This window comes from Diaporthe batatas (genome assembly GCF_019321695.1).
Source record: "Diaporthe batatas strain CRI 302-4 chromosome Unknown Contig00003, whole genome shotgun sequence".
Classification (NCBI taxonomy): domain Eukaryota; kingdom Fungi; phylum Ascomycota; class Sordariomycetes; order Diaporthales; family Diaporthaceae; genus Diaporthe; species Diaporthe batatas.
In genome coordinates, this window is record NW_025408550.1 from 5,709,542 (window position 1) to 5,733,216 (window position 23,675).

General features: G+C 57.2%; 8 protein-coding genes across 8 annotated transcripts; 6 read left to right on the forward strand and 2 right to left on the reverse strand.

The window, feature by feature from the left end:
• The first annotated feature begins 36 nt into the window (after positions 1 to 36).
• KVR01_003254 (aspartate-semialdehyde dehydrogenase) lies at positions 37 to 3,145 on the forward strand. Its single transcript, XM_044791139.1, has 4 exons — positions 37 to 407; positions 490 to 744; positions 844 to 1,584; positions 1,654 to 3,145. Exons 1-4 carry the CDS (start codon positions 377 to 379, stop codon positions 1,719 to 1,721), a joined length of 1,095 nt encoding a protein of 364 aa, XP_044648269.1. The 5' UTR covers positions 37 to 376; the 3' UTR covers positions 1,722 to 3,145.
• Positions 3,146 to 3,271: 126 nt separating this feature from the next.
• Positions 3,272 to 7,206, forward strand: KVR01_003230 (uncharacterized protein). Its single transcript, XM_044791281.1, has 7 exons — positions 3,272 to 4,400; positions 4,460 to 4,513; positions 4,579 to 5,191; positions 5,247 to 5,449; positions 5,505 to 6,264; positions 6,327 to 6,476; positions 6,536 to 7,206. Exons 1-7 carry the CDS (start codon positions 4,176 to 4,178, stop codon positions 6,811 to 6,813), a joined length of 2,283 nt encoding a protein of 760 aa, XP_044648245.1. The 5' UTR covers positions 3,272 to 4,175; the 3' UTR covers positions 6,814 to 7,206.
• Positions 7,207 to 7,542: 336 nt separating this feature from the next.
• On the forward strand, positions 7,543 to 9,070 carry KVR01_003785 (uncharacterized protein). Its single transcript, XM_044781443.1, has 2 exons — positions 7,543 to 7,936; positions 8,007 to 9,070. The coding sequence occupies exons 1-2, from the start codon at positions 7,816 to 7,818 to the stop codon at positions 8,909 to 8,911; spliced, it is 1,026 nt and encodes a 341-aa protein (XP_044648800.1). The 5' UTR covers positions 7,543 to 7,815; the 3' UTR covers positions 8,912 to 9,070.
• Positions 9,071 to 9,921: 851 nt separating this feature from the next.
• KVR01_003585 (uncharacterized protein) lies at positions 9,922 to 12,179 on the forward strand. Its single transcript, XM_044790600.1, has 3 exons — positions 9,922 to 10,562; positions 10,641 to 11,044; positions 11,120 to 12,179. The coding sequence occupies exons 1-3, from the start codon at positions 10,280 to 10,282 to the stop codon at positions 11,681 to 11,683; spliced, it is 1,251 nt and encodes a 416-aa protein (XP_044648600.1). The 5' UTR covers positions 9,922 to 10,279; the 3' UTR covers positions 11,684 to 12,179.
• KVR01_002271 (uncharacterized protein) lies at positions 11,874 to 15,839 on the reverse strand (the record flags this gene model as incomplete). Its single annotated transcript, XM_044782405.1, has 1 exon — positions 11,874 to 15,839. One exon carries the CDS (start codon positions 15,837 to 15,839, stop codon positions 11,874 to 11,876), a length of 3,966 nt encoding a protein of 1,321 aa, XP_044647286.1.
• A 994-nt stretch (positions 15,840 to 16,833) lies between these two features.
• On the forward strand, positions 16,834 to 17,865 carry KVR01_003354 (uncharacterized protein). The gene is made up of 2 exons (XM_044786347.1): positions 16,834 to 17,396; positions 17,471 to 17,865. The coding sequence occupies exons 1-2, from the start codon at positions 16,994 to 16,996 to the stop codon at positions 17,530 to 17,532; spliced, it is 465 nt and encodes a 154-aa protein (XP_044648369.1). The 5' UTR covers positions 16,834 to 16,993; the 3' UTR covers positions 17,533 to 17,865.
• KVR01_002732 (ssDNA endodeoxyribonuclease RAD1) lies at positions 17,847 to 21,754 on the reverse strand. The gene is made up of 2 exons (XM_044785892.1): positions 20,978 to 21,754; positions 17,847 to 20,907 (listed from the first exon to the last, which is right to left on the reverse strand). Exons 1-2 carry the CDS (start codon positions 21,023 to 21,025, stop codon positions 18,127 to 18,129), a joined length of 2,829 nt encoding a protein of 942 aa, XP_044647747.1. The 5' UTR covers positions 21,026 to 21,754; the 3' UTR covers positions 17,847 to 18,126.
• A 253-nt stretch (positions 21,755 to 22,007) lies between these two features.
• On the forward strand, positions 22,008 to 22,299 carry KVR01_002859 (uncharacterized protein; the record flags this gene model as incomplete). Its single annotated transcript, XM_044792915.1, has 2 exons — positions 22,008 to 22,049; positions 22,129 to 22,299. The coding sequence occupies 2 exons, from the start codon at positions 22,008 to 22,010 to the stop codon at positions 22,297 to 22,299; spliced, it is 213 nt and encodes a 70-aa protein (XP_044647874.1).
• Positions 22,300 to 23,675: the final 1,376 nt, after the last annotated feature.

The window sequence follows — 23,675 nt, forward strand, 5'->3', positions numbered from 1 at the left end:
TGTGGTTGGTCTGGCCGATTTCATGATTTAAAAGGTGTAATCGTGTACTCCGTAGAGTTTGGCCCATGCCACCGGACCGACCATCCAGTGTCAATTTGGTTGGCCGACGCGCTGACGTCGAATTAGAGCCACGCCAAGAATGACAGGGCTAGATCCCTGGAAGCATGGGCGGCGGCCTGCAGCTTCAAGATGCCCTGCTGTGTGATGGCCACTCCGATAGCGGGGTTCTTTTTATTTTGATGGTATGACTGGTCCATGACTGTTTTCGAATGTCTGCCCCTTCACAACCTTCCCGCCACAAGCCAATTGCCCGGTCGAGACGCCTTTGCCCTCTAAGCTGCAGAATCTTTGGCGAATCGAAGGACCTCGATTGACCATGGCGACACAATTCCCGGAAAAGAAGTGCGGTTCGTCCCTCCCCACCGTCATAACGTCACCCCGTCTCGGTTGCTGGTGGACAATGTTCAGCTGATGCGCTGCTGAAAACAGGTGTCCTGGGTGCAACTGGCTCGGTTGGCCAGCGATTCATCCTCCTCCTCCAAAATCACCCCTTCCTTAAGCTTGTCGCCGTCGGCGCGTCCCCGCAGTCCGCAGGCAAGAAGTACCGCGATGCGGTCAGGTGGAAGCAGTCCACCCCGATGGGGGAGGTGGGCGACCTGATCGTCAAGGAGTGCAAGTCGAGCGAGTTCCAGGACTGTGATATCGTCTTCAGCGGCCTGGACTCGAGCATTGCAGGGGAAGTTGGTATGCAGAGCTCCCTCGTCTCCCCCCCCCCCCCGTCTCGGAATTCGTGCGTTGCGCCCGAAGCACACGCTGACTAGGCCGGGCACATCCGGACAACAGAGATGGACTTCCTCAAGGCCAACCTCGCTGTCTTCTCCAACGCAAAGAACTACCGCCGCGATCCTCTGGTGCCCCTCGTGGTTCCCACAGTCAACCTGTCGCACCTTTCCCTGATCCCCCACCAGCGCAAGCAGCACAACCTCGACAAGGGCTTCCTGGTCTGCAACAGCAACTGCGCCGTCATCGGCCTCGTTATCCCCTTCGCCGCCATGCAGGCCCGCTTCGGCCCCATCGAGGCCGTCTCTGTCGTCACCATGCAGGCCGTCAGCGGCGCCGGCTACCCGGGCGTGAGCTCCATGGACGTCATCGATAACGTGGTGCCCTACATCTCGGGGGAGGAGGACAAGCTGGAGACGGAGGCACAGAAGATCCTAGGCGGCATCAACGCCGACGCGACCGCCTTCGAGGAGCTCAAGGGTCTCAAGGTCTCCGCCACGTGCAACCGAGTGCCCGTCCTGGACGGCCACACCGCGTGCGTGTCGCTTCGCTTCGCCAAGCGGCCGCCCCCCAGCGCCGAGGAGGTCCGCGAGGCGCTCAGCGGCTACGTGAGCGACGCTGAGAAGCTTGGATGCCCCTCGGCGCCGAAGCCGAGCATCAAGGTGTTTGGCGACGACCAGCCTGACCGGCCGCAGCCGAGACTCGACCGTGAGCTCTCCAGGGGCTACACTGTCAGTGTGGGCCGCGTGAGAGAGGACGAGAGCGAGATATTCGATCTCAAATTTACTGCATTAAGCCATAACAGTGAGTTCACGCCAGCCCGTGTTATCATCTCTCGCATATCAGAGGGTCAAGGCTGACGCAGCCCCGTAGCCGTCATCGGAGCTGCTGGCTCCTCCATATTGAACGCCGAAGCCGCCGTATTGAAGGGCTACATCTAGGGTTGCCGAGAACAAGCTGGAAGAGATGGGAGAGGAACAGGGCGGAGCTCGGGATAGATAAAATAAAACTGCGACATCTTTTTTACCTATTGGGCCGCGGACAGCCCCTTTGTGGTTTTAGCTGCCGTATGAGGTTCCCACTGACGGCGTCGTAGCTCCTGGGAGCGGACAAGCTGCAGGTGCACCTCAGCATTCCACCATCATCACGAAGGCTTGGTAGGCAGAAGATCAGACAGGAATTGTGCCGCTATCGATTCGCCGATCATGGGGCAAAAGTTTCAGCGGCACACCTGCGCCCTCAAAGTTAGAAACCCTAGCTCAGTCTGTAGGTTAACTTATAAGTAAGACAGCATCAAGTCCACACTTCAGGGATGTGGGTATGTACATCTCTTTTCCTCTTGGCTTACTTTTAAAGGCGTGCGTGGTAGATCGCCACCTATCGGGCATGGCTGTATGGCGCCGGGGTCTATTTTACATTCTATTAGTTTCGTCAAACGTGGCCCACACACATCTATGGTTACATTTACATCAGTGACTCTGTCTCCCACCTAATGAGTTGTGAGCGTGGCACCGGGACGCAGACGGGGCATTCTGAGCTCGCGTAAGCTCTTCCTTGTTCCTGAATCCATGCTTCCCCACAACGTGGACTGGACTTGGCACGTGGAGATGGCATCCCCCGGGCACACGATTATAGCGGGGGACGACTCTCCTTCGTCCCAACAGGAATCCCATCTCGACCTGCCCACTCTTGTCCCGCAGTGGACGAGAGCATAACCGTACGGTTGGCTCGACCGCATCTCGTCAGCGCATCTCGCCAGCAGAGGTGCCGCCCGATAATTAGCAGCGACAGCCAGACTAAAGCCTAGCTAGCCATATCGTGACGAAACGGGACACCGTGATTAAGGACCGTGTTCTAAGCTGAAACGGCGGCCTAGCGTTGAAGCTTCGGGAACTCGGTGCTGGGCCCAAGTTGACGGCGCCGGCTCGTGTGTGGTTCCGTGGTTTGACCAGATGAGGGGATGGTCACCGCACCAACATGGGACGATCCACCACCTAGCAAGGGGCTCGCGACGACGGCCGGCGAAACGTTGAGCGGGCTCGCCTGGCGCGGTTGCGCGGGTTCTGGGACGGGCTGGGCGGCTGGTGCAAGCGTGCCCGTCTCCAAGGTGGTGGCTCTTGGTGACACTCGTGTGTTCCGATCTTGAAGCAGGTGCTGGTGCTGGTGCTGGTGCTGGCACGAGAGCATGAGCAACCAGGAGTGCCGTTGGAGTGGCAGCAGATTTAGCTCTGAGCTTCGCCTCGTGTTGGCCCCCAGCTAAGCTGCTTGGTCGAAGCCTGAGGTGGTTTCCCGAAATGCGTTCAGTGCTAAGAGATGCGGGTGTAGAGGTGAGGCCGGCCAACCAGCCCAACCAGCCCGCCCGAACCCCTGCCCCCCCACCCCGTTGTTTGGCTCACAAGCTCACTGGGGCCTACACTGTGCGGAGGTTCAGGACAAGCTCCACCTGGGGAAACCATTCACTTCCGGTTCGCTGCCGCTAGTTGCTGAGCCACTTTGTGCCACGCCTCGCATGCATATCACCATCAACCTCCCAAGCTGCCCGCCCATCTTGGTGGTTTCTGTCGTCAACACCGCACTCGACGTGCCGTCCCCTCGCTCTGCACACACACGCGCGCGCGCACACAACACACCAGCCCCAGCGCCTGCCCTCTCGGCCACGGTCCTGACTGGAGATCACGCCCAATTGCCCGGGTCAGCCCAAAGTGTCATCCGAGCACTGATCGACCGTTGCTCCTCGGCGCCATTGGCCGGGGCGATCAGACGAAGCCTCTGCGTCTACCGGCAACATCCTGGCGACATCTCGTCGCATCCCACAGACCTGTGTGGGCCGTCGCAGCCATTCCGCCCCGAGCGCATTAAAACCCGCCGTTTTAAACCCTTGCCCACTCACCCTCCGCCCTCAACTCAGTCGCTGGTCCTGCCCTGTCCAGCCTGTCCAGCCTGTCCAGCCTGCCCAGCCCTGACAGTGCCCTGTCCCGTCCCGCCCTGCCCTGCCCTGCCCTGCCCTGCCCTGCCAGCGACAGCGACAGCGAACCACAGCGAGCCACAGCGATCCCCGCGTGCCTCGGGTCGGCCACAGCCAAGGGAGCGAGCTTGCCCATTGTTGTATTTGTTTATTTCTTGCTGGTCCGGACTCTGTGTCAGAACCCACTGCGCTACTCCCAGCAGGGCGCCCGTGGTCGAGGTCGACAGCTCACGGCCCCGATCTGGAATCTACGGGGTCTCACCCTGGTGCGCCATTAGTTCATTGATCCGAACAAGCAGTCCTGCAAGGTGTAGACTCGGCCAGGGGCTGCTACTTGGCTTAACCGATCCTCAAACCAATATCACCTGTCGAGCAACTGCCTGCCCGCAGTTATACCTCCTAGACGCCCCCCCCCCCCAAATCCGCCAACATGGCCGACGCCAATGCTTCCTCCGACTTTCTCCCACAAATCGGCCGCGAACGAGCAGACAGCACCATGTCCCTAGGCGGCGGCTTTGCCCTCCCCGAGAATGGCGAAAACCATTCTAATGGTGCCGGCTCCTTACCCGGTGACTCGGCTCCCGCGACGACCGCACCCCCGCCGAACGCACCGTCGGGAGACGAGAGGATGGTGCAGGATGTGCTTTCATCAGAGGTGAATTCTGCCGCGCACATGGGAATGGGTCTGGCCCAGGGCTGACGGCGGTCATACAGATCGGTGTTGCTACCATGCTTAACAGGCTAAAGCAGAGCGTCGCATCAGCAAAGGTTGGCGCCCTCAGTTCCGAGTGACAAAGTTGCACTGGCTTACTCGATCATGTCGTTCTGCACAGGAATTCGCCAATTTCCTCAAGAAGAGGGCCGCTATCGAGGAGGACAACGCAAACGGACTTAAGAGGCTGGCCAGGACGACATCCGACAACATGCGCAGGTCCGACCACCTGGGAGGCAGCTTTGCCAAGGCCTTCGATGGCATGATGGGCACACACAGTAGAATCGCCGAGAACGGGATGCAATACGCCATGTCGCTGATCCAGATGGCCGAAGATCTCAGCGAGCTCGCTGCTATTGCGGACAAACAAAGGAAAGGCTGGAAGCAGGACGGGCTCGCCGCAGAGCACCGCGCCGCCGATGTCGACGCACAGATGCGGAAGTCGCAGGCCAAGTACCATTCGCTGGCGGAAGAGTACGACAGGGTCAGGACCGGGGATGGCCAAAAAGGTGGCAAGATGTTTGGCTTCAAGGGCCCCAAGTCTGCAGCGCAGCATGAGGAGGAGCTGCTGCGTAAGGTCCAGGCCGCCGACCAGGACTACAAGAACAAGGTCCAGGCCTATCAACAGGAGCGCAACCAGCTGATCACGACGACACGGCCGGAAGCTATCAAAGCATTGCAGGACATCGTACGGGAATGCGACTCCGGCCTGGTCCTGCAGATGCAGAAGTTTGGTGAGTCTCGGCCACGTACCGCACTGTGAGCTCGACTGATAGGTGGATCGCTCAGCATCTTTCAACGAAAAGCTCCTGCTAAGCAATGGCCTGAGCGTCAGTCCTCTGAAGAACGGGAAGTCCTCGCGGCCGGACTCAATGAGTCTGCGAGAGATCGTTCACAGTGTCGACACTCAGCGGGATTTGAGTGAGTACTTGTGTGCGAACCACAGCAAGGTCCCGCCCAGCCGGGGTGAGCCCAAATATGAGCGGCATCCCGTAAGCTTTCCCCGCCCCGACGGCGCATCTTGGAGCAGCAATTGACTCTTATAAGGTCCTCGGAGGACCGGCTGGCGGCCCTACGATGTCAGGAGCCCACCCACCAACCTATCAGCCTGCGAGATCTCAGCCCCCCAGCCAGGGAACCGCCCAGCCTAGCGGACACTCGCGGCAAGATTCTTTCCAACCTACATCACCCGTCAAACAGCCGGCGCAAGAGCAGCAGCAGATACCCCTCAGCCAGGAGCCGGATTGGTCACGGGGTGGGATGCCACCGATGCCAGCTGTGCCGACGTCAGGGGTCACGTCCTCCAACCAGCATGAGCGCAGCTTTAGTTCAGCAAGCATGCTGAACCAAACCGGACCGACGGCCTCTCAGCCGCAGTACAGTAATCGAAACTCGTTCGGCCCGGGCATGCTCCTATCCGGCAGCTCGAATTCGCGATACAACGAGAAGCCCGGCGTGTCGTCCCAGGGCCCACCGCAACTTGGGGCGCTGCCGTTCCAGGAGCCAGCACCTTTTTCGAACCCGCCACCACCATTCCCTGCAGACAGTGGCCCTGCACAACAGCACGCGCCAGGCCCGATGGGACCAGGACAAGGGCGAGGCTCATCACCATCCAGGACGGTGGGCTCGCGGCCTGTTTTTGGAGTCTCCCTCGGACGGTTGTATGAGCGAGATGGGCTGGCTGTTCCCATGGTCGTCTACCAGTGCATCCAAGCTGTTGATCTCTTCGGTCTGAACGTTGAAGGAATCTACCGACTGTCAGGGTCTTTGCCACAAGTCAATAAGATGAAGAGCATGTTTGACACGGGTAAGCTTAAGAGTGTGATAGTCGCGTACCGACATGCGGCGCTAACCCGAGTGATCCCCCAGATACGGCGTCACCACAACTTGACTTCAGGAACCCGGAGAACTTCTTCCACGACGTGAACAGTGTGGCTGGACTGCTGAAGCAGTTCTTCCGGGACCTGCCCGACCCATTGCTCACCAAGGAGCACTATTCTGCGTTTATCGAAGCAGCTAGTAAGTCAACCCAAGCCGTATTCTGCTTGTGCTCGCCAGGGCTAACTGGGTAACCTCAGAGCACGATGATGAGATCGTCCGGCGCGACTCCCTCCACGCCATCATCAACTCCCTTCCAGACCCCAACTACGCGACGCTTCGCGCTGTCGCGCTGCATCTCCACCGGGTCATGGATAACTCTGCCACAAACCGAATGACGTCTCAGAACCTGGCCATTGTCTTCGGGCCCACGCTGATGGGAGGTAGCGCCCACGGCGCTATCAGCGACTCCGGCTTCCAGTCCAAGGTGGTCGATACAATACTGCAGAACACGTACCAGATCTTCGACGATGACTGATGTAGACCGTCGGGATCGCGGAGCTGACGCTGTGTATGACGAGCAGGGGCCCCGTGTCTATACGCTGAAGGAAGGGGCCCCGTGACGGAAGCAGCAACAAGGAATAGCCACACGATTGCCCGGTGGCTCCAGCACCTGCTTGAGGTAATTGCGGGCCGGAGGTTTGAGATTGCGGTTGCGATTGCATAAAGGGGTGCACAGCATGGCGAGCCAGGATGGTGGCCTTGGTACGGGAGAAGGAGTTTGGGACAACCGGCGAAAGCCTGTTGAAGCTTATGTACCTTTTGTCTTTATCTGCGAGGCATGTAGTATTACCCTGGCAGCTTCGCGGGACGGACTATAATATCTCAGCCCACATAGGACATACATAGCCTTATCCTGTTCATCTTGTTGCTGTTGTTGTCCGCCCCAAGACAACCGGGCTTTACGTTTCCGAGTCATTCTGATGCGGGGGCCAGAATCCACATGGCTCACCAGCTGCACCAAGTGCCCCCAAGTGACCCCAAGTGCCCCCAAGTGCCCCCAAGTGCCCGGCAAGTTTTGCAAGTGAAAAAGACGTTGTTGAGAGAGGTTGATTATAAGTGGGTGAGTTGGGGGAGACACACTGGTACGACCGGGTAATGGGGCCGAAGCATGGGGCCCACCGATAACCGTCCTGTTGGCGCTAAAGTAGTGGCCGGGACCGAACAAAGCACCTGGAACGCCCTGACGCCCCGGACAGACCTCCCTGCCTCCTCCCCCTGGCCTGCCAAACATCGGGGTGACGGCGGAGCTGCGACCCTTACTTTAGCACCCCTTCCTCTGCCTCACCTCACCTTGGCCGGGTTCCACCCCGCATGCTTTGAACAACTGCAAGAGCCCGCGCCCAGCTCGTGTTTACGCAGTCGCCCTCATTGCAGACAATGTAAACCCTCCACCAACTGGACATCCCAAGCCAGCGCGCCTCGTCCTGCCCCTGCTCTCCTCCGCCGCGCCGCCGTCGTCGCCGCCGTCGTCGCCGCCATGGCCTCGTCAGCTGCGCCTCCCGGGGTCGTCGACCCTACCAAGCCCAAGAGCTATCCGGTCATCCTCAGCGATGCTCTCCTCGGGAAGTCGTCCAAGGAGGCGTTGACCGCCATCAGATGTGAGATGCCCCGACCACACCCGCTGGTGAAGAAATCACTCGAGCTGGGTTGGAGACTGATGAGCCCCAGACAACCACAAGCCCGAGCTGTCATCGGACACGGCCCCCAACGCGGCCACGCTGAAGCCCTCCCCGTCCCAAGATGACACATTCAACCTCTCCTTCTACGAGAACGGGGGCAAGTATGCATACAACGGCACGCGGTCCGCCAAGGAGAACCAATATGTCCTGATCTTCGACCCGGAGCGCAAGGCCTTTGTGCTGCACCGCGTGGACTCCATGTTCCACATGAACCTGGCATGCACCCCCTACAACAGCGACGCCCAGGAGCTCAAGGACAAGTACCCACAAATCGACAGCAACATCCGCTCCACGACGGAAAAGAAGAAGGCACCGGCCGGCCGGCGAGACACCGCAAACAAGAAGGCCAGTGCAGAGAGCAAGAAGAAGGAGACGCCCGCGGCCAAGTCCGAGGCACCCGAGGCAGAGGCCAAGGCATCGCAGCAGCCCCAGGCGGACAAGGACGGCAAGGCCAAGAAGCAACAGCGGAACCGCTCCCCGGCGGAGTCGGAGGAGGAGGACGACGACGACGGCGGCGGCCTGCTGGTCGAGTACCCAGACCCTGCCCCATCGGCGCCGACGCGCGGCCAGGACTTCAGCCCCGCATTCCCCACGGCGATCCGGCGCTTCTCCGAATTTGTGCGCGGAGAGGGCCCGGAGTCGGACGAGGACGCCGACGCCGAGTACGAGGAGGACATCCTGGGCGAGGAGGACGACGACGTCTCGGGCTCGGGCGGCAACGGCTTCAAGCTGCCCAGCCCGGTGACCGCTGGCGGCGGTGCTCCGCCGCCGCAGGCTGATGACGCCGGCGACATGGACATGGGTGAGGACGACTTCGAGGCGGAGCTGGAGAAGGAGCTCGAGCAGGAACTCAGCGGCTTGGACATGGAGAGCGATGTCAGCGAGGAGGACTGATCGAGAGAGAGTAATCTGGCTTTCGGCTTTTGAGTCATAGAGGATCTAGGGGGCGTTCCGGAATCGTGTACGGTGTTCTGGCACTCGCTTTTGTGTATCAGGCCATTACGAAATGTTGGACTAGACTTGCTACGGTTTCTATCAAAATCCTTTTTGTGACATGCTACTTGCAGTGAGGCTTTGACTCGGTGGATGGGCTTGAGAGAGGCGCGGAGTTTGTTTATATGTACGATTGATGCTTTTATTCTCCAGTCCCATGTGGTCGAGACCACCGCCTGCTTCACTCCGCCGTAATTTCGGTCGTCCTCGTAGCAGCACTGAAGCTTTCTGTTAAGATTGTGTGTCTCTCTATCCAGACTAGTAGAAAGCCTGAAAAGTGGCGCGGCTCCTTTTATGGCGTTGTAGGGTGACAAGGTCTAGGACTTGACAGCATATGAGCCCATCTATGCCAAACCACAGGGCCTTACTATGTAGAGCTGAAGAGGCAAGATCAGGACGCCCGGCTTGCTCGGCGAGAGAGAAATTAAAGGGAGATTATGGTAGCGTGTTAGTATGAGACGCCCGTCGTCCCCCGTCGTGGACTACCAGCTACCAGGAATCCCATGTTGTCCTTTACCCACATGCTCTGCCCTGAAATAACGTCTGACTCTCGCGGCAGTGAGAACAAAACGGCCTCGCCCGAGTTGCCACAGATGTACTCCGTGGCAAGACGGGTAAGGTTGGCTTGCTTGCCTGGCAGCCCGTGCCTCGCACCGAGACTGCGAGGACACATGGCGCGCTGCGGAGCAATTCAGGCCAGAATTGTTCCATCAATGGCGGTGGGAGGCAAAACATGCTGCCCCTGGGGGTACCTAGGTACCTGGACGGCCGCTAGCTAATAATAAGCCCGCTTGAGTACTTGAGCACCTAGTAGTGTAAACGAATCATGCACCCCGGCGCCCCAATATGCCTAGGGGACTCCAGATGTCGGATTGGGGAATGTGGGGAGAACACCACATGTTCCCCTCCACATTTTAGACCTCGCTCGACATGCAGCACCGTCGCAGCACCGCCGGAATGACACGAGGAAAGCCCACCACGCGTCCGGCCCCTCGGGAGGGAGGGCATGCCCCCTGGCCGGCCAATTTCCCCACAGTTCGTCTCGAGATCCGCCGGCCATGACTGCCTCAGGTAAGAGGCGTCACCGTTCCCGGGCGGCTGGGTCGAGGCCACGACAAGCGACAGGATATAATAATATGGCCTTGGCCCTTCCCTCTCCTGCCTACACGCTCTCCACCCGGAAGCTTGTCTCCTGCTTGGCACTGGCATCTCCTCCCTTGGACCCTGAAGGCCAAGCACCGTCAAGACGATCATCACTCACTCATCACCATGTTGGGACCATGCACCGCCGCCGTGGTGGCCCTGCTCTCGCTGGGCCTCACCAGCCCCGTCCTCGCCAGTGCTCACTCGGCAGCTCCATACCCAGCGACCACCTTCGCAGACTGCCAAAAGAAGACGGCCGACCCGCTCGAGGGCTGTCCGGAGGGCACGATATATGTGAGCGCCAATGACACAAGGGCCGACTTCACCAAGATCCAGGATGCCATCATCTCGGTCGGCAACGACTCAGACCCTCACTACATCCTGATCGGTGCCGGCTTCTACTATGAGCGTCAGAGATACTCCCCCCCCCCCACCCTTCCTTGCTTCCTCGCACGGGGCGGCACATCATGCTGACAACAGTCCGCAGAACTCAACGTGACCCGACAGGCGCCTCTCTATCTGCTGGGCCAGTCCAACCTGCCCTCAATGCAGCAGGACTACGCGGGCGACGTGAGCTACAACCAGACCGCCGAGAACGATGTGCAGGTCTGGTTCAACCTCGCCAACGTGGGCAACAACCTGATCAGTGACAACGTTTTCACCGGCGTCCTGACCGTGGGCCCTACCCTCAACGCCACCCTCACCGGCAGTGGGCCCACCGGCTTCCCCGTGCCCGACGACACCCCGTTCGGGTGCCAAGACTTCAGGGCCTACAACATTGACTTCAGGAACGAGGAGTTCCCCTACTCGCACGGCCCGGCTCACGCCATGGGCGTGTCCAGGGCCAACGCTGGCTTCTACAGCTGCGGCTTCTACAGCTGGCAGGATACCGTGAGACACGCCCCTGCCTCTCGTCGTTGATGTTTCAGCACACAAGTCACAGCACTAACCACGCTCCGCCCGCAGATATACGTCGGCAAGCTTGCCAACGCCTACTTCTACGACACCGTCGTTGCAGGCCAGACGGACTTTTTGTACGGCTTCGGCACCCTTTACATCACCAAGTCCACCCTGTCGCTGCGCCACTGCGGAGGCGGCGTCACCGCCTGGAAGGGTACCAACACGACCTTTGAGAACAAGTACGGTGCCTACATCGATTCGTCCCAGCTCATCGCCAACAACGCCTCCACGGCCGCCGAGGTAAAGGGCACTTGCGCCCTGGGCCGTCCATGGAACGCCCAGCAGCGGTCCATCTTCATGGACAGCTACTTCGATGCGAGCATCCTGCCCGCTGGGTACATCAGGTGGAGCGCCAGCGACCCCAGGGTGTACAACTACACCTTTATGGCCACGTGGGAGAACTACGGCCCCGGGTGGAATGTCACGGCTGAGAAGGCCAGCAACGTCACCCTCGTGCTCGATGACGACAAGGTCGAGCCCTACCGATGGCCCACGGACGTTTTCCTCACCGAGACCGGGGAGCCCGGAAACACGGCTTGGATCGACCAGAGTGTCCTGGTCCCCTTCTGATAGAATCTGTGCACAAGCCTTGATCTAATTATACATTGTTCTTTGCTGCCTGACGCCGTCGCTGCCGTCCACGAAGTAGACAATCACCAGCTGGCCGTCTATCAACCTTCCTGTAGCGTGCAAGACAGAGTGTGCGCCCCTCTTCTTGACATCTTTCATGGTGCCTCCCACCGCACGAGATCAAACCAATCTACTCGCTGTGACGGGGCCGCTTGTTCTGGCTCCCCGGGCCCTCAGGCTCCTTGTCCTCTGCGAACTCGTCATATTTTCGGGTCTGGCCGGTCTTTCCCTTGTCGACGGCCTTTCCCTTGTCGACGGCCTTTCCCTTGCCCTTAGGGTCGCCCGGTCCGAACATCTCAGGTGCAGGAGCGCCATTGTCCTTGGTGAGACGGAACTTGGCTAGCATACGCCGCTGGAGCTCTGCAGGACTGTGGTGGGCGATAGTCTCGGTCGCCGCGTTGGCGGCGGTGGGGGCAGCCGCACGGCTCTCCCAAAGAACGCGTTGTAGGGCCTCGTCCTGGTCATCCGCAGGATCGTCGGTGCTTGTATTGTTTTCGACTACTCCGCCAGGAAGACCGCCGTTCTCAACGATTCCGCTAGCCCCTTCAATCTCGTTGCCCTCGATAATGATCGGGTGCGACTGCCGGTCACCTGCGCGAGAAGACTCGCCATTGTACGCGATGGTGTCGGCACCCGACCGCGCCCGGGATGAACCAGGCGCGCCATCTCCTGTCTGTATGCCCTGTGATCGTCTCCTCAAGGCCGCGGAAATGCCGGCCTGCCTGGCCGATGAGGTGACAGGGCCTTGGATAAGCCTGCTGTGAGTGGCCGAGCCTCGCTGGCCCTCAAAATCCTGATGGCTGGTGGCGTTGCCCTGAGCTCTGGGAGCGACGGAATGCTCGCCAGTTCCCGCGGGCTGGTTACTTCCGGTCGGGTTTCCAGCATTTTGAGGGACGTAACTGCGCAATGCTCCTAGTAAGCCAGCAAACAAGAAGCTGGATTTAGCTGTCTCCTCAACCCTTCGGAGCGCCTGTGAAGTAGCCATAGAGGCTGATACAGGGGCAGGATTTGCCAACTCGTCTTGGTTCCGAGACATGTGTGTTTCTTGACTTGGTGTTGCTTGACTTGGTGTTGCTTCCGAGATGCGCTGGCTGGATGGCAGCATGGCCGAGAAACCAGGCAGACTTTGGCGTGCTGGCACAGCATGACCCACCCCGGCATTGTTATTGCAGCGTGGGCGATTAGTAGATGGGGATTGATAGAGAGCGGCAAGAGTCTGTGCATTCTGAGCACTTTGATGTCCTGTGGATTGCACAGAGGCTGGACGAGTCAGAGCAGGCACATGGTCCAAGTCTGCAACGGTTCTTGCCATGTTGGCACTCCGGCGGCCTGTGGCTGTGTTGGTATTTGGCTCTGGGGCTCGGGCGGGTGCCTGGAGGACACCATTGACTATGGCCTGAGGGTGGCCCTGAGCTGCTCCCGGGCAACTTGAGGTGCGTCTGCCTGGTGGTTCCGAGTCAGACATGGTGATAGCAGGTCGAAGAACTGGTGGTTCCTGTGGGCTATCAGGTCCCAAGGACGTCTGGGGGGAATGGCTGATGATTGTGTTGTTGAAAGACCTGCTGATGGGCTGAACAACGTTTGTTGGATGTGGATACGTCCCCGTGTCAGCATGTGTAGTTGAGAAAATCTGAAAAGGTGTGTCTGGGGTGCTGGAGGTGACGTCCCCGGCAACCGTGTTGCTGTTATTGGGCCCAGCGTGAAGGAGGCCTGCACCCAAGTTTTCACCAGAGTCAGTGTCGGGGTCTACAGTAGTCACAGGGGCCACTTTCTTTTCTCCAATAACAACGGCTCCAACTAGGCTTTGTGAGTATTCCGCATTCTCCAGGACACAGTCAGAGCCTCTGATGTGCCCCTGGGCTGGTTGAGCTTGACTGCTTGATGGCCCGCTTGATTGGCCAAGATTGGGCCTGGAGCTGCTGCACCTCTTTGAAGCCTTGTCTTTGTCCTTTGTCAGATAGTGTTGTACGGAGTTCTTTCGAAAATCATCAACCATGCCTTGGAGGAATTCTCCGCTCATGCCGGGTGGCTCCCTCCCGGAGGCCACCGGGACCTCAACTACAGATTGACTCGCGATTTGTGTATGGCTACTGTCTTTGTATTGTGGCTTCTGTGTCTTGTCGCTGCGGCCATCATCCTCATCTTCGCTGAGTATAATGAGCTGGCCCTGTGGTGGTTGACGAGTGACCCCATCAAAGTTCTCCAGGTGGACACGAAGATGCCTCAAAAGAGCCTTGACAACAATTGGCGCAAAAGCATTTCCGATCTGCTTCTTGATACACTTCCCCATGAAGATGAAGGAAACAGGGAACCCCTGAAGAACAGCGAGTTCCCCCAGTGTGTATTCCCGCGACCCACTATGGTGGTACGATTGGCCGCCAGAAGTGGTGATAGTCCGCCCCAAAGGCTTGCTGCTATCCCATGGCGCCTTGTTGGTGAGACGAGCGCCCTCGACGTCGTGTAAGTTCTGGCCCTCAACAAGAGAACTACAGGCTTTAAAAGCCGACACGAACGGCTTCTGACCATCCTTTGGGTCCTTGCTGTGCGTTGGCTTCGGCCAGACGGGGAGCTGCTCGCCCGGCGCAGCGCCGATCATTACGAGCCTCTTCCGCGTCTGCGGGAGGCCGTACTCGACCAAGTGGAGTACCTTCCATCTGACCGAGTATTCGTGACGTGTAAACCCCTGTAGGAGGGCGTTGAAGTTGGGGATCCACCGTTCCTGAGCAAGGCCAAAGGTCTGCTCAACAGTAAACATGCGGGGCTTGAATATCGTTATAATTTTCTCGCAGGCAAACAACGTGGCCCTGTTCTCTTCGTCCTTCCTTCCCTCGCACGTGTGTGCTGGGGACCACGTCTGGCAGGGAGGAGAAAAGTGGAGGATATCGACGTCCAGATGCTCGCGGGTCAGGTCCGTGCTCACGTCGTCGATGAACTTGTACACGTCTTCTTGGTGGAGCTCGGTATCCGGGAAGTTCTGCCGATATGTCTCGCAACACCTCGGCCAGTGGTCGCAAGCCGCCAAGACCTTCAGGCCTGCCATCTCGGCCCCCTTCGAGTAGCCTCCGGCGCCAGAGAAAATGTCGACAACCGTATATTTCTGTCCTGGCGCCAGGTGGATAGGAGAGGCCCTCAGACCTCCCTCATGTGCGCCATTTGGGATGAACGAGCCGCCGCGAACTTTCTCATGGGCTTTGCGGCGTTCACTGTCTAATATGCGGTGTCTGTCTTTTGGTATGTCGTTCTGGTCGTAGTGCCTGATCAATTCGCCAGCAATCGGCCGCTGTTGACGACGATACCTTGGATCCGGGTACGACAAGACCATTTGCCAACGACAGGTCAGAGGTGCCTCATTCTCTCTCTCTTCCTTAGTCCTATATCGGACATGGTCGAAGCGGCACTCGGGAAACGCTTTGTTCGTCTTGTGTAGTGTCCTGGTGACCTTGATGTCCTGTACCAAAATCTCGACTAACGCTTGGTCCAGATGGCACGTTGGATCGGTACCGCGATAATCGTCCTCGTCAAGTTCCAAGATCTCGCAGACTTCGTTCTTCCGAGGCTCGATACGGCCTTCTAGGTTCCTTGTTCTGGCATAAGCTCGGCCACGCACAAAGGTATGGTCACCCTTATTCGGTATCCAGATCTCATAAATCTCAACGAATTCTGCTCCATATCGGCCGACACGGACCGGCTCCTTCAACTCGACTACATGAGACTCGCTGAGCTCCATGCTGCCTATCATGATTTTCGGCACCTTGTGGTGGGTACCGCATGGACAAGGGTTTCGCACAGCTTTCCTCCAGTGGACACATGGGCCGTCTTGGATGTCCCCGGGGTCGTTTGCGAGCTCTTCCCGCTCGATCTTAGCGTTGTCATTGTCGTAACTGTCTTCGTCGGCACGCCACGGATCCTCAGACAAGCTGTCTTCCTCACCATCAAGGTCTATTGGGTCAAACCTTGCATCGCCCTTTCGAACCTGCCGGACCAGTTGTTCTACCTGAAAACCGATTCCGGACTGGGGGGCGTCTTCATCCTCGTCGACCAATATCGGTTGCTGTTGAGTGCCATCGGGTTTCACTGGTCGTCCAGGCCCAGCCATCTCACGGGGAAATGGCGCTTAGGGTATTGGAAGTCCCAAGGAAGGTTGCGACTAATTTCATTTTGCAATGCCTGTTTTGTAGTTTCATGGACGCAGACAAGGTGGTAGTGGTAGGGATATATTTGATGTTCTTTGAGAGATGCTTGCCTGGTAACAAAGCTGGGGCTATCCACCAGTCATTGCTGGTAACCTAGTACAGGAGGAACCAGCTATTATTGTTTGGGCCTGCTAGAGAGAATTATGAAGCCGTAGTCTTGAAGGGAAGTCAAGAATAATGCCAGTAGTAGCTGGGCTACTGCCAGACTGTCCCACGCGTACTACTTCATCTTCTAAGTTGAAGAACACAGGAATCTTGGGCACCACCTGCCACTGACAGAGAAATAGATACCGAGTATTAGGTACCAAGAGCTTGGATAACATAGTCCCTATCTGGCAATCAAGACCTTTCCCGATGTCTTGCTGTGTTTACCGGCAGCTGATATGTGTTATTGATGTCCCCACAATTCAGCAATGCCAACAGGAGACAGAGGAAGGGATATGTCAACATAACTTGGTTCATCTTGAGCCAAGGGTTTATATGCTGCTTCTTTATGATCAAACTTCAATGTCTCACAAGCGCTGGTCAGACAACAGAGATATAGTACATGGACCAGGAAGGACAACAGTATGAAAGGCGAACAAGAGATGAAAGTTAAAAAAACAAAGATTACTGACCTCTATCATTGACGACCCTCCCCTGCAGGGGTCGCACTGGCTGCCTTCCCTTTTCGGCACCAGACATTGCTGTGATTGGTGGTGACGCAGCTGCCACCAGACGGTCCTAGCGCCAGTAGGTCCAGAGGCCCAGAACACCGAGCTACGTCACCTTGGGAAGAGGAAAGGCTCGAAGCGGAAATGGTCAAACGTGGTTTTCTTGATTCCTGTGTCTCATGTCAGATTTCATTTCCCAAACAGTGTTGGATCGCTCCGGTTGCCAGGCGGTCCCAACAAGCCCTAGCGTTAGGAAAAATTAAATCCGGAGGTTTCCCTCCCTTGCCCTGCAGTGACGCTGTTGACGTTGGGATGGCGTAGGGATCCTCACAAAGGGGAATCCCTGCAGCAATCACCCGGTCACACGGTGACGTCAGCCTGATATCGACAGCACCTGCCCACCGATGGGATCGCGATGCATGGGTGAACAACAAAATATGTTACGGCAAGCCGCTGCCGGGATTTCCAGTCTCGAAGATATAAGGGGCCACACATATCTGTTCGTTTTCCTCCCGAGTCTGTGGGGTCTTATAACTCTTGTATCAATAATAAACCTCCATCCTGCAAGTCATCTCCCAACCCGAGAAAGTCAAAAATATTCCGACCTACAAGTCACACCTCCATCATCAGCACTACCAACCTGCCACAAAACTGAGCGCAACACCGTCAACATGGGCGCAGTAATGTCTTGTATCCAGGGGATTGGTGACTGTATCATGACAGTCATTAGAGCGATCGCTGGGGTCATCATGTCGATCGTCAACGGCGTCGTCGCAGTCCTTTCGGCCATCGTTAGATTTCTGACCTGTGAGTAACACCTTGCACACCGATATTCCCGCGATCTGGAGTGCAGAGTAACTGATCAATCCTTCCTCCAACAGGTGGCTACTGCGGACGTGGCGGCGGCGGTACTCGTCGCACAAGACACACTAGTCATGTCTAGGAGCAACGGCACGGCCACCAGGCGGGCGTGTTCGTGAGATAATCAAGACCTGGATCTCACTTGCGGGAGAGGGGACGAGGTGCAACCAGCCAAGAAGTCTGGAGAGGGGAGAGAGAGTAATATCGGCGAGCGGCCTTTGGGTTGCCGACTTTTGGAGGAACGCTTTCGATCATGGGCCTCTGCGTTTTCCAGTTCAGGGCATTGAAGGACACATGATACCCCTATTTTCCCATATGTACAGTACCGACGGCACGGGAGATGTTTTTTTTGCCTGACGAGAGCGTCATCAGCATGATTGAGCACAAGCAGTAACGGAATATACCCTACATGCCCAACAACTCTTGCAAGAAAATTGCTTACATTGCACAAATATGGTGGCAATGTGACACCGCCGTGGTCAGAAATGTGGCTGGTTAGCCGACATTTGTGTTCACGTTGTGTACACGTTGTGTACAGCACCGAACCCTGCATCGTGGTGATAACCAGATTCTATCGAATCGGTTTGGACATGGAGAGGGACAAGAACGGTTACGGAGAAACCTAGAAGCTGTGTGCGATGAGGTCCAATTATTATAGGCCGCGAAGACACAAAAATCAATCTTCATCTTCAAGTAGATCTTTCGCAAAGAATCTGACAATCCTTCTTGCAGCCTCCCCACCCACCAGCGGCGCCAAATCTTGCATAGACATGTTGGCAATGTTCCTGATGTTCTCTGTCTCAAGGGTCAAGTTCTTGATATTCTTACTCGTCACACCCGGAACATGCATCAGCATCTCCTCCGGCTGCTGGTTGAACGGCTGCTCCTCAGCAACCTCGTTCTTATCGAGTCCGGCTCTCACGGCCGCAATCGGATCTGGCTCTTCCTCCTGTGCCTTGAGAGACTCGAAGATTTCGGCCGTCTGATAAGGCGAAGATGACCATATTATCCGCAGCTTGGGGAAGGCCAGTGTCAATAGCACTATCTTGGATTGGAGGTCAGACGATGTATTGTCCGGGTTGACACTCTTCATATTCCCCGATAGGTCAGCAAAAGGCTCCAGAGTGAAAGACTTGTTCTGGTCGAACTCAATGAGGAGCATCGGCGATTTGTAGTGCTGGAACATGGTCTCGGCCTGACTGTAGAGACGTCCATCCCTGAAGGAGGAAATCAGGTCGCTAACGGATTTCCTTTCGATGCATATGTTGGGCGATAAGATGTAGTCCCCCACGGTCAGCATGCATGGTACGATGACCATGGAGCGACCATGCAAGAGCGACGGCAGAGAAGATCTAAATTCCCGGACGTCGACCACCACCCGAGGAGGCTGCGCAGTGGCAGCTAGGCGACCACCACCGGCTATGCGAGTATTGATGGTCCTCAGAAACGCCTCCTGTGGGTCCTCGACGCCATGAGCATCGACAGTCATGACGACGCTCATGCTCGCGCGCTCTTTGATCAATTTGGTGAATGCATCCTTCTCCCGCCGGACCGTCGTCAAGTACCTCTGTTCCTCTACGGACCCACCGTAGTACAGGAAGTAGACGCGTACGTTCCGATCGTTGTGAGACGATCTGTACACCTCGACCCGTCTGATAAACGACGCGTCAGGCTCATACATGATGATGTATCGCGGTTTGACCTCCTCGAGCACATGCTCGTCTTGGTCTCCGTCGTAGGCGTGTATGACGACCAGATCTTGCATTTCGTACATGTCGTAAAAGTCATCCATGTCTTCCAACGTGTCTTCAATAATATCTGCCTTTTGTTTTGCCTCCTCTTCTGTGATCTGGATTTCTTCCATGAGCTCAGACACCTCGCTCGCCTTCTCAAAGTATGGTACGAGGCTCCCGTTCTCGGCTCGGCCAAGACTTGTCGCCATGGCAGCACCGCCGCGGACGCGTCGCCGCTTGTTAGCGGGGGCTCTGCTGGTCTTTTGCAGACGGGGATCCGTCGCTCCTTTCAGAGCATTCTGGTTTTCGGCGAAGAGAGTGGCACTGACTTTGGCAAACTCTCGCTTCCAATTGAGATAGTTGCGCAGCTTGCGTCTCATCATGAAGGTGGCAGAAGGCTTGTCCTCCTCATCCTCATCATCAGGACTCTGATAGACGATCTTCTTCCTCTGCTGTTGCTCGGCCTTGGGTTTCACATGCATGGATTGCAAGTATTCCTTGAGTTGACGACAGGTTGCGGCATCTGAGCACATGATCAGGATAGTGCCGTTAGAGTCATCGCGGGCCATTGGCTCGAAATAGAGATCTCTGTCGATTTCCTGAAGAACGTCGGCCAATACCGCCCATTTGGGCTGTTCCTCGAGCACCGGGCGCACAGAGTCAATATTCGAGTCTGCGCCGGGCTTGTTGACGCCGCTGTATACTCGCTTCCTGCCGGTGTCAAAAATGGTCTGGGCAGCGTCGAGAAACAGCCATGGGGACTGGTTCTGCCTAGTTGACCCCGGCGTAGGCGAGTGCGCAGCGTGGATGGTATCTAGGTTTTGCAGGAATTGCACAGCATCCATTCCGACTATGGCCTGCAACAGGCTACGTAGCACAGTTAGATCGCTGACGATCTGCTTTGTCTTCCAGCTCACCCTGTGCCAATTTGGATCAAGCTGACGGCGCACCATGACATCGAAATTCTTGGTCAGAGCGCTGTCGAGATTCCAGTCATCCATCTCGAGGCCTGTATTTCCCTTTTTCAACTCGTGAATACTGACTTCGACGCATTCCATGACGGCAGCCTGGATCTCCTTCATGGCATCCGTCATAGGCACTTCAAGCTCGATGACCTCTGCCTTTTTCTTGCCCTCCAGGGATTGAGCCACAGAGACATGGAAACGAGGCCATAGGCTCGCCTTCCTCAAGAAGAGATTTCGCATCATGGCGGCGAGCGGATTGAATCCAGTGGTGAAGGGGTCCGGATTGTCGGCGAAAGCCTTGAGAAACCCGACCTTGTTCTTCTGGCGGTAAATCCGCAGGACAAAGGCCTCCAGACTGGTGGCGACAACCCTGTCGGCGTGTAGAACAACCATTCCGGTGATTTTCTCAACGTTCAACAGGTTGGTGAGCATGTCCACGACCAAGATACGGCTCGTGATGCTGAAGATGCCCCCCGAGGCATACAATTTCTCCCTCACACCGACGTTCGTGTAGTCAGTGTTGACCACGGTCAGGCCGCGGGCCAGAGGCGCCATGCTGATTGCTGCATGCTCGGCGAGAGCTTCGCCGATCCAATTATTCTCGCGGTCCTCGGCGTTAACCACGACAAGGAGGTTGTTGCCGGCAGCATCGTATGAATGCAGCAGGTTGGTCAACAAGCGCATGAGCCCAAGGCCGCGGGCCAGAATGACGAGCTCGTCCTCTGCACGGAGTTCTTGAAAGAGAGACTGTTGGTATTCCTTGAGAGAAGGCGATGAGTGTCAGTGTCTAATGTGGAGCCTGTGGACGGCAGTCCATGGAGAGGCTTACAAGGGGCAGTGAGAGCTTCACCGGCTGGGGCGCATCGTTGGCGGCCATGATGGAGTGCGGCGGCCAAATGCAGATGTGATGCCTACTGATAAGGAATGAAACATGGTCGTCGGACCGACCGATATCAACAAAGCCGGTCCGGTACGCTTGGGACAAGGCTGAGATTCGGGCCAAGTGGGACGCGTGCACTCCTGACGAGGAGCTCGATGAGCTCGATGAGCTCGATGTCGTCAGATTGGCGACCCTTCGCAGCCCGCAGCTGGCCCGCAGCTGGTGCCAGCCGCCCTAGCCAGTCCGGCGTTCCCTCCTTGACTACCTAGGCAAGTGAAACGAACAATCCAGCTCTGTTGTCTGAGTCGGATGTTGATTGGGATACAAGGAATCAGCAGGCCTCCTCGATGATGTGGCATCGCTGATCCATGCAATTCGGGAGACTGCTAGCTGTCGTCTCGTGAATTTCGAAGCCGAGATGCTAAAAGTGAGGCAACCGGCCTGGCGACGTATCGGCCTCGATTGCCAGACCGCCGCAGGCAAGCCGAAACAGACTGATACCCACATCCTTGGGTCTCGGCCGCTTCCGCCTGTCAGAAATCGCAAGCACAACATGCTAGCAGGGGAGACACCTGCCCAATTATGGACGTCCTGCCAGACATCTGCCCGTCTGGCGGGGCGTGCTTGCCTGCTTCGTCACGGGTCGGTGTTAGTCAAGACCGACGTCATCTTTCATGTGCTGGCGCCCAGCTTGTGCATAGGCGTAGCCCATGACTGGAGAGGGCCCCCAACTCAAATCCGACGTGGCTGTATAAGACGGGACAACATTCCCTCGTGGATTCTGTACGCCCGGTATTGTTAGCCACCAACCTCTAAACCTGCACGATACCAAGTTTCTTCCCCCTGACTACCTGGTAAGCCTTGATACCAAACCCGCCTCCCACCTCCCAGTCTCCCATAAGATAGCCGCCTGACGATAGTGGCCAGGACCTACCTACCATACACGCCAGCCCGCATTCTACACCAACTCGTCGCAGCCATGTCTGACAAGAACCAGCAAGAGAAGGAGTTCACCACCCAGGTAAGCTTTGCGGGGCTGCTTTGACCTGGTTTCCCGCTCTTGGAACTGCCATGGCTGACAGCGGCATCTCTTCAACAAGCCCATCGACGAGGGCAAAAAGGAGGGCACTGGCTTCATCGAGGCCATCAAGTCCAAGGTCGCCCCACACGTTGCGGCGCCAGGCCCAGCGCAGTCGCACGACCACAGCCAGATTCCTCAGGAGGGAACCAAGGAGGAGCGCCTGGCCAAGGCGAAGGAGTTGAACCAGTAACTGCGATATAGCTACTATGGAGCAGCTATGGCGGGTGGGGACTCTAGGCCGTTTCGACGCTCGGGCAGAGACTGTTGCAGGACAGGTACCATGACTTAATGAAAGAGATGACATTCGATCGATACCCGAGGCTTCACAGGCTGGCCCCCTCTCCACCTCGCCTCAGATGCCCAACCATTTGCACGTATCTGTTATCTGTTCGACCGGGTAACGCCGCCTGGTAGTAATGCAGCACTTGTTTGCGGTGCCACAGCCGCTGTAGTTTGTGGTTCGTGTTGATCTCGGCCGCGGGCTGGTTGTTGGACCCGGTGGGCCACATAGCCCTAGAGCCCTAGAGCCCTAGAGCCCCAGAGCCCTGCAGCGCCTAGGGCTGGGCTGCAGCAGCTTGCACAACAGTGTAGCTTGCAAGACCCATCAGGCTGCAGGCAATATGCATCCTGGCGATGACAGCGGCGGGAGCAACAAGATCAGCGGCGGGCCTGGGCTGTGGCTGTGCTCGCAACCGATTGCTCAGGAGAGCGGTACGGAGCACGATGGTATCGCTTCATTCATCTGATATTCATGTAACGGGTAGGCTCTCGTACTGTGTAATAAGAGCGAGCGAGCGATGATGCAACAGGTGTCATGAAACGCTCCCGGGGCCGGGGGATAGCTCTCAGCAATGTACGCAGTAGTTGGGCTCCCACGTACCAGCTGCAAGCAAACCAGTACCCAGCCCAGTTACCGGGTCTCTGTAAATTGGCACTCCCTTCGAGTCCAAACCTCACCTCTCTCGGATCGTTCCCCGCCTCTTATTACCGACCTGCCCGGGTGACGACGTACTGATTAGGCCTACACCTCCTGATCCCGCCCTTGTTCCGAGCTTTATTAATTGCCCTGTCAGCCAGGCGTGGGCACTTGTCAGTCTTGCTGCCAAGATCCGGTCGAACGGTCTACCGTTTGGTCTAGCTACGTCCGCCTTGCGCCTGCCACTTAGCCCAAATCCTACCTACTTCCAACCACACTCCCAAGAACCCCCTACCTACCTCGACTGCCTTGATACGCGCGTTCAGTAAGCCACTCAACTACCTCCATCCGATCTGCCAGCGTCGCCCGCCGTACCTGCGACAAATTCCCAGTGGGCACTGCCAGTCATCCAAGCCAAGCCAAGCGTTTCCAGGCTTGGAAACACCACCTCGCAGCTTGGTAGTGTGCCACATTTCAACACTCACACCACACACCACACACTCCCTCCTTGACCACCGCCATTATCACCGCCATTAGCAACACCAGCACCAGCCCAGCCGCTGTGACCGCCACATCCAGCAACAGGCAGCGGCACAGCGCCGTTCGGTCCAATTCACTCGCCTCATGAATTAGCTTACGGAACATCGAGA

Excerpts from the sequence above, each read along its gene's own strand:
- KVR01_003230 (XM_044791281.1), top strand. The coding sequence starts at position 4,176 with ATGGCCGACGCCAATGCTTCCTCCGACTTTCTCCCACAAATCGGCCGC. Across the intron at positions 4,514-4,578 it reads AGAGCGTCGCATCAGCAAAG|GAATTCGCCAATTTCCTCAA; the intron begins GTTGGCGCCCTC and ends CGTTCTGCACAG. Across the intron at positions 6,477-6,535 it reads TGCGTTTATCGAAGCAGCTA|AGCACGATGATGAGATCGTC; the intron begins GTAAGTCAACCC and ends GGGTAACCTCAG.
- KVR01_003785 (XM_044781443.1), top strand. The coding sequence starts at position 7,816 with ATGGCCTCGTCAGCTGCGCCTCCCGGGGTCGTCGACCCTACCAAGCCC. Across the intron at positions 7,937-8,006 it reads GGCGTTGACCGCCATCAGAT|ACAACCACAAGCCCGAGCTG; the intron begins GTGAGATGCCCC and ends GATGAGCCCCAG.
- KVR01_003254 (XM_044791139.1), top strand. The coding sequence starts at position 377 with ATGGCGACACAATTCCCGGAAAAGAAGTGCG. Across the intron at positions 745-843 it reads GAGCATTGCAGGGGAAGTTG|AGATGGACTTCCTCAAGGCC; the intron begins GTATGCAGAGCT and ends TCCGGACAACAG. Across the intron at positions 1,585-1,653 it reads TACTGCATTAAGCCATAACA|CCGTCATCGGAGCTGCTGGC; the intron begins GTGAGTTCACGC and ends GCAGCCCCGTAG.
- KVR01_003354 (XM_044786347.1), top strand. The coding sequence starts at position 16,994 with ATGGGATCGCGATGCATGGGTGAACAACAAAATATGTTACGGCAAGCC. Across the intron at positions 17,397-17,470 it reads CATCGTTAGATTTCTGACCT|GTGGCTACTGCGGACGTGGC; the intron begins GTGAGTAACACC and ends TTCCTCCAACAG.
- KVR01_002732 (XM_044785892.1), bottom strand. The coding sequence starts at position 21,025 with ATGGCCGCCAACGATGCGCCCCAGCCGGTGAAGCTCTCACTGCCCCTT. Across the intron at positions 20,908-20,977 it reads TGAAGCTCTCACTGCCCCTT|GAATACCAACAGTCTCTCTT; the intron begins GTAAGCCTCTCC and ends CCTTCTCTCAAG.
- KVR01_003585 (XM_044790600.1), top strand. The coding sequence starts at position 10,280 with ATGTTGGGACCATGCACCGCCGCCGTGGTGGCCCTGCTCTCGCTGGGC. Across the intron at positions 10,563-10,640 it reads TGCCGGCTTCTACTATGAGC|AACTCAACGTGACCCGACAG; the intron begins GTCAGAGATACT and ends AACAGTCCGCAG. Across the intron at positions 11,045-11,119 it reads TCTACAGCTGGCAGGATACC|ATATACGTCGGCAAGCTTGC; the intron begins GTGAGACACGCC and ends CTCCGCCCGCAG.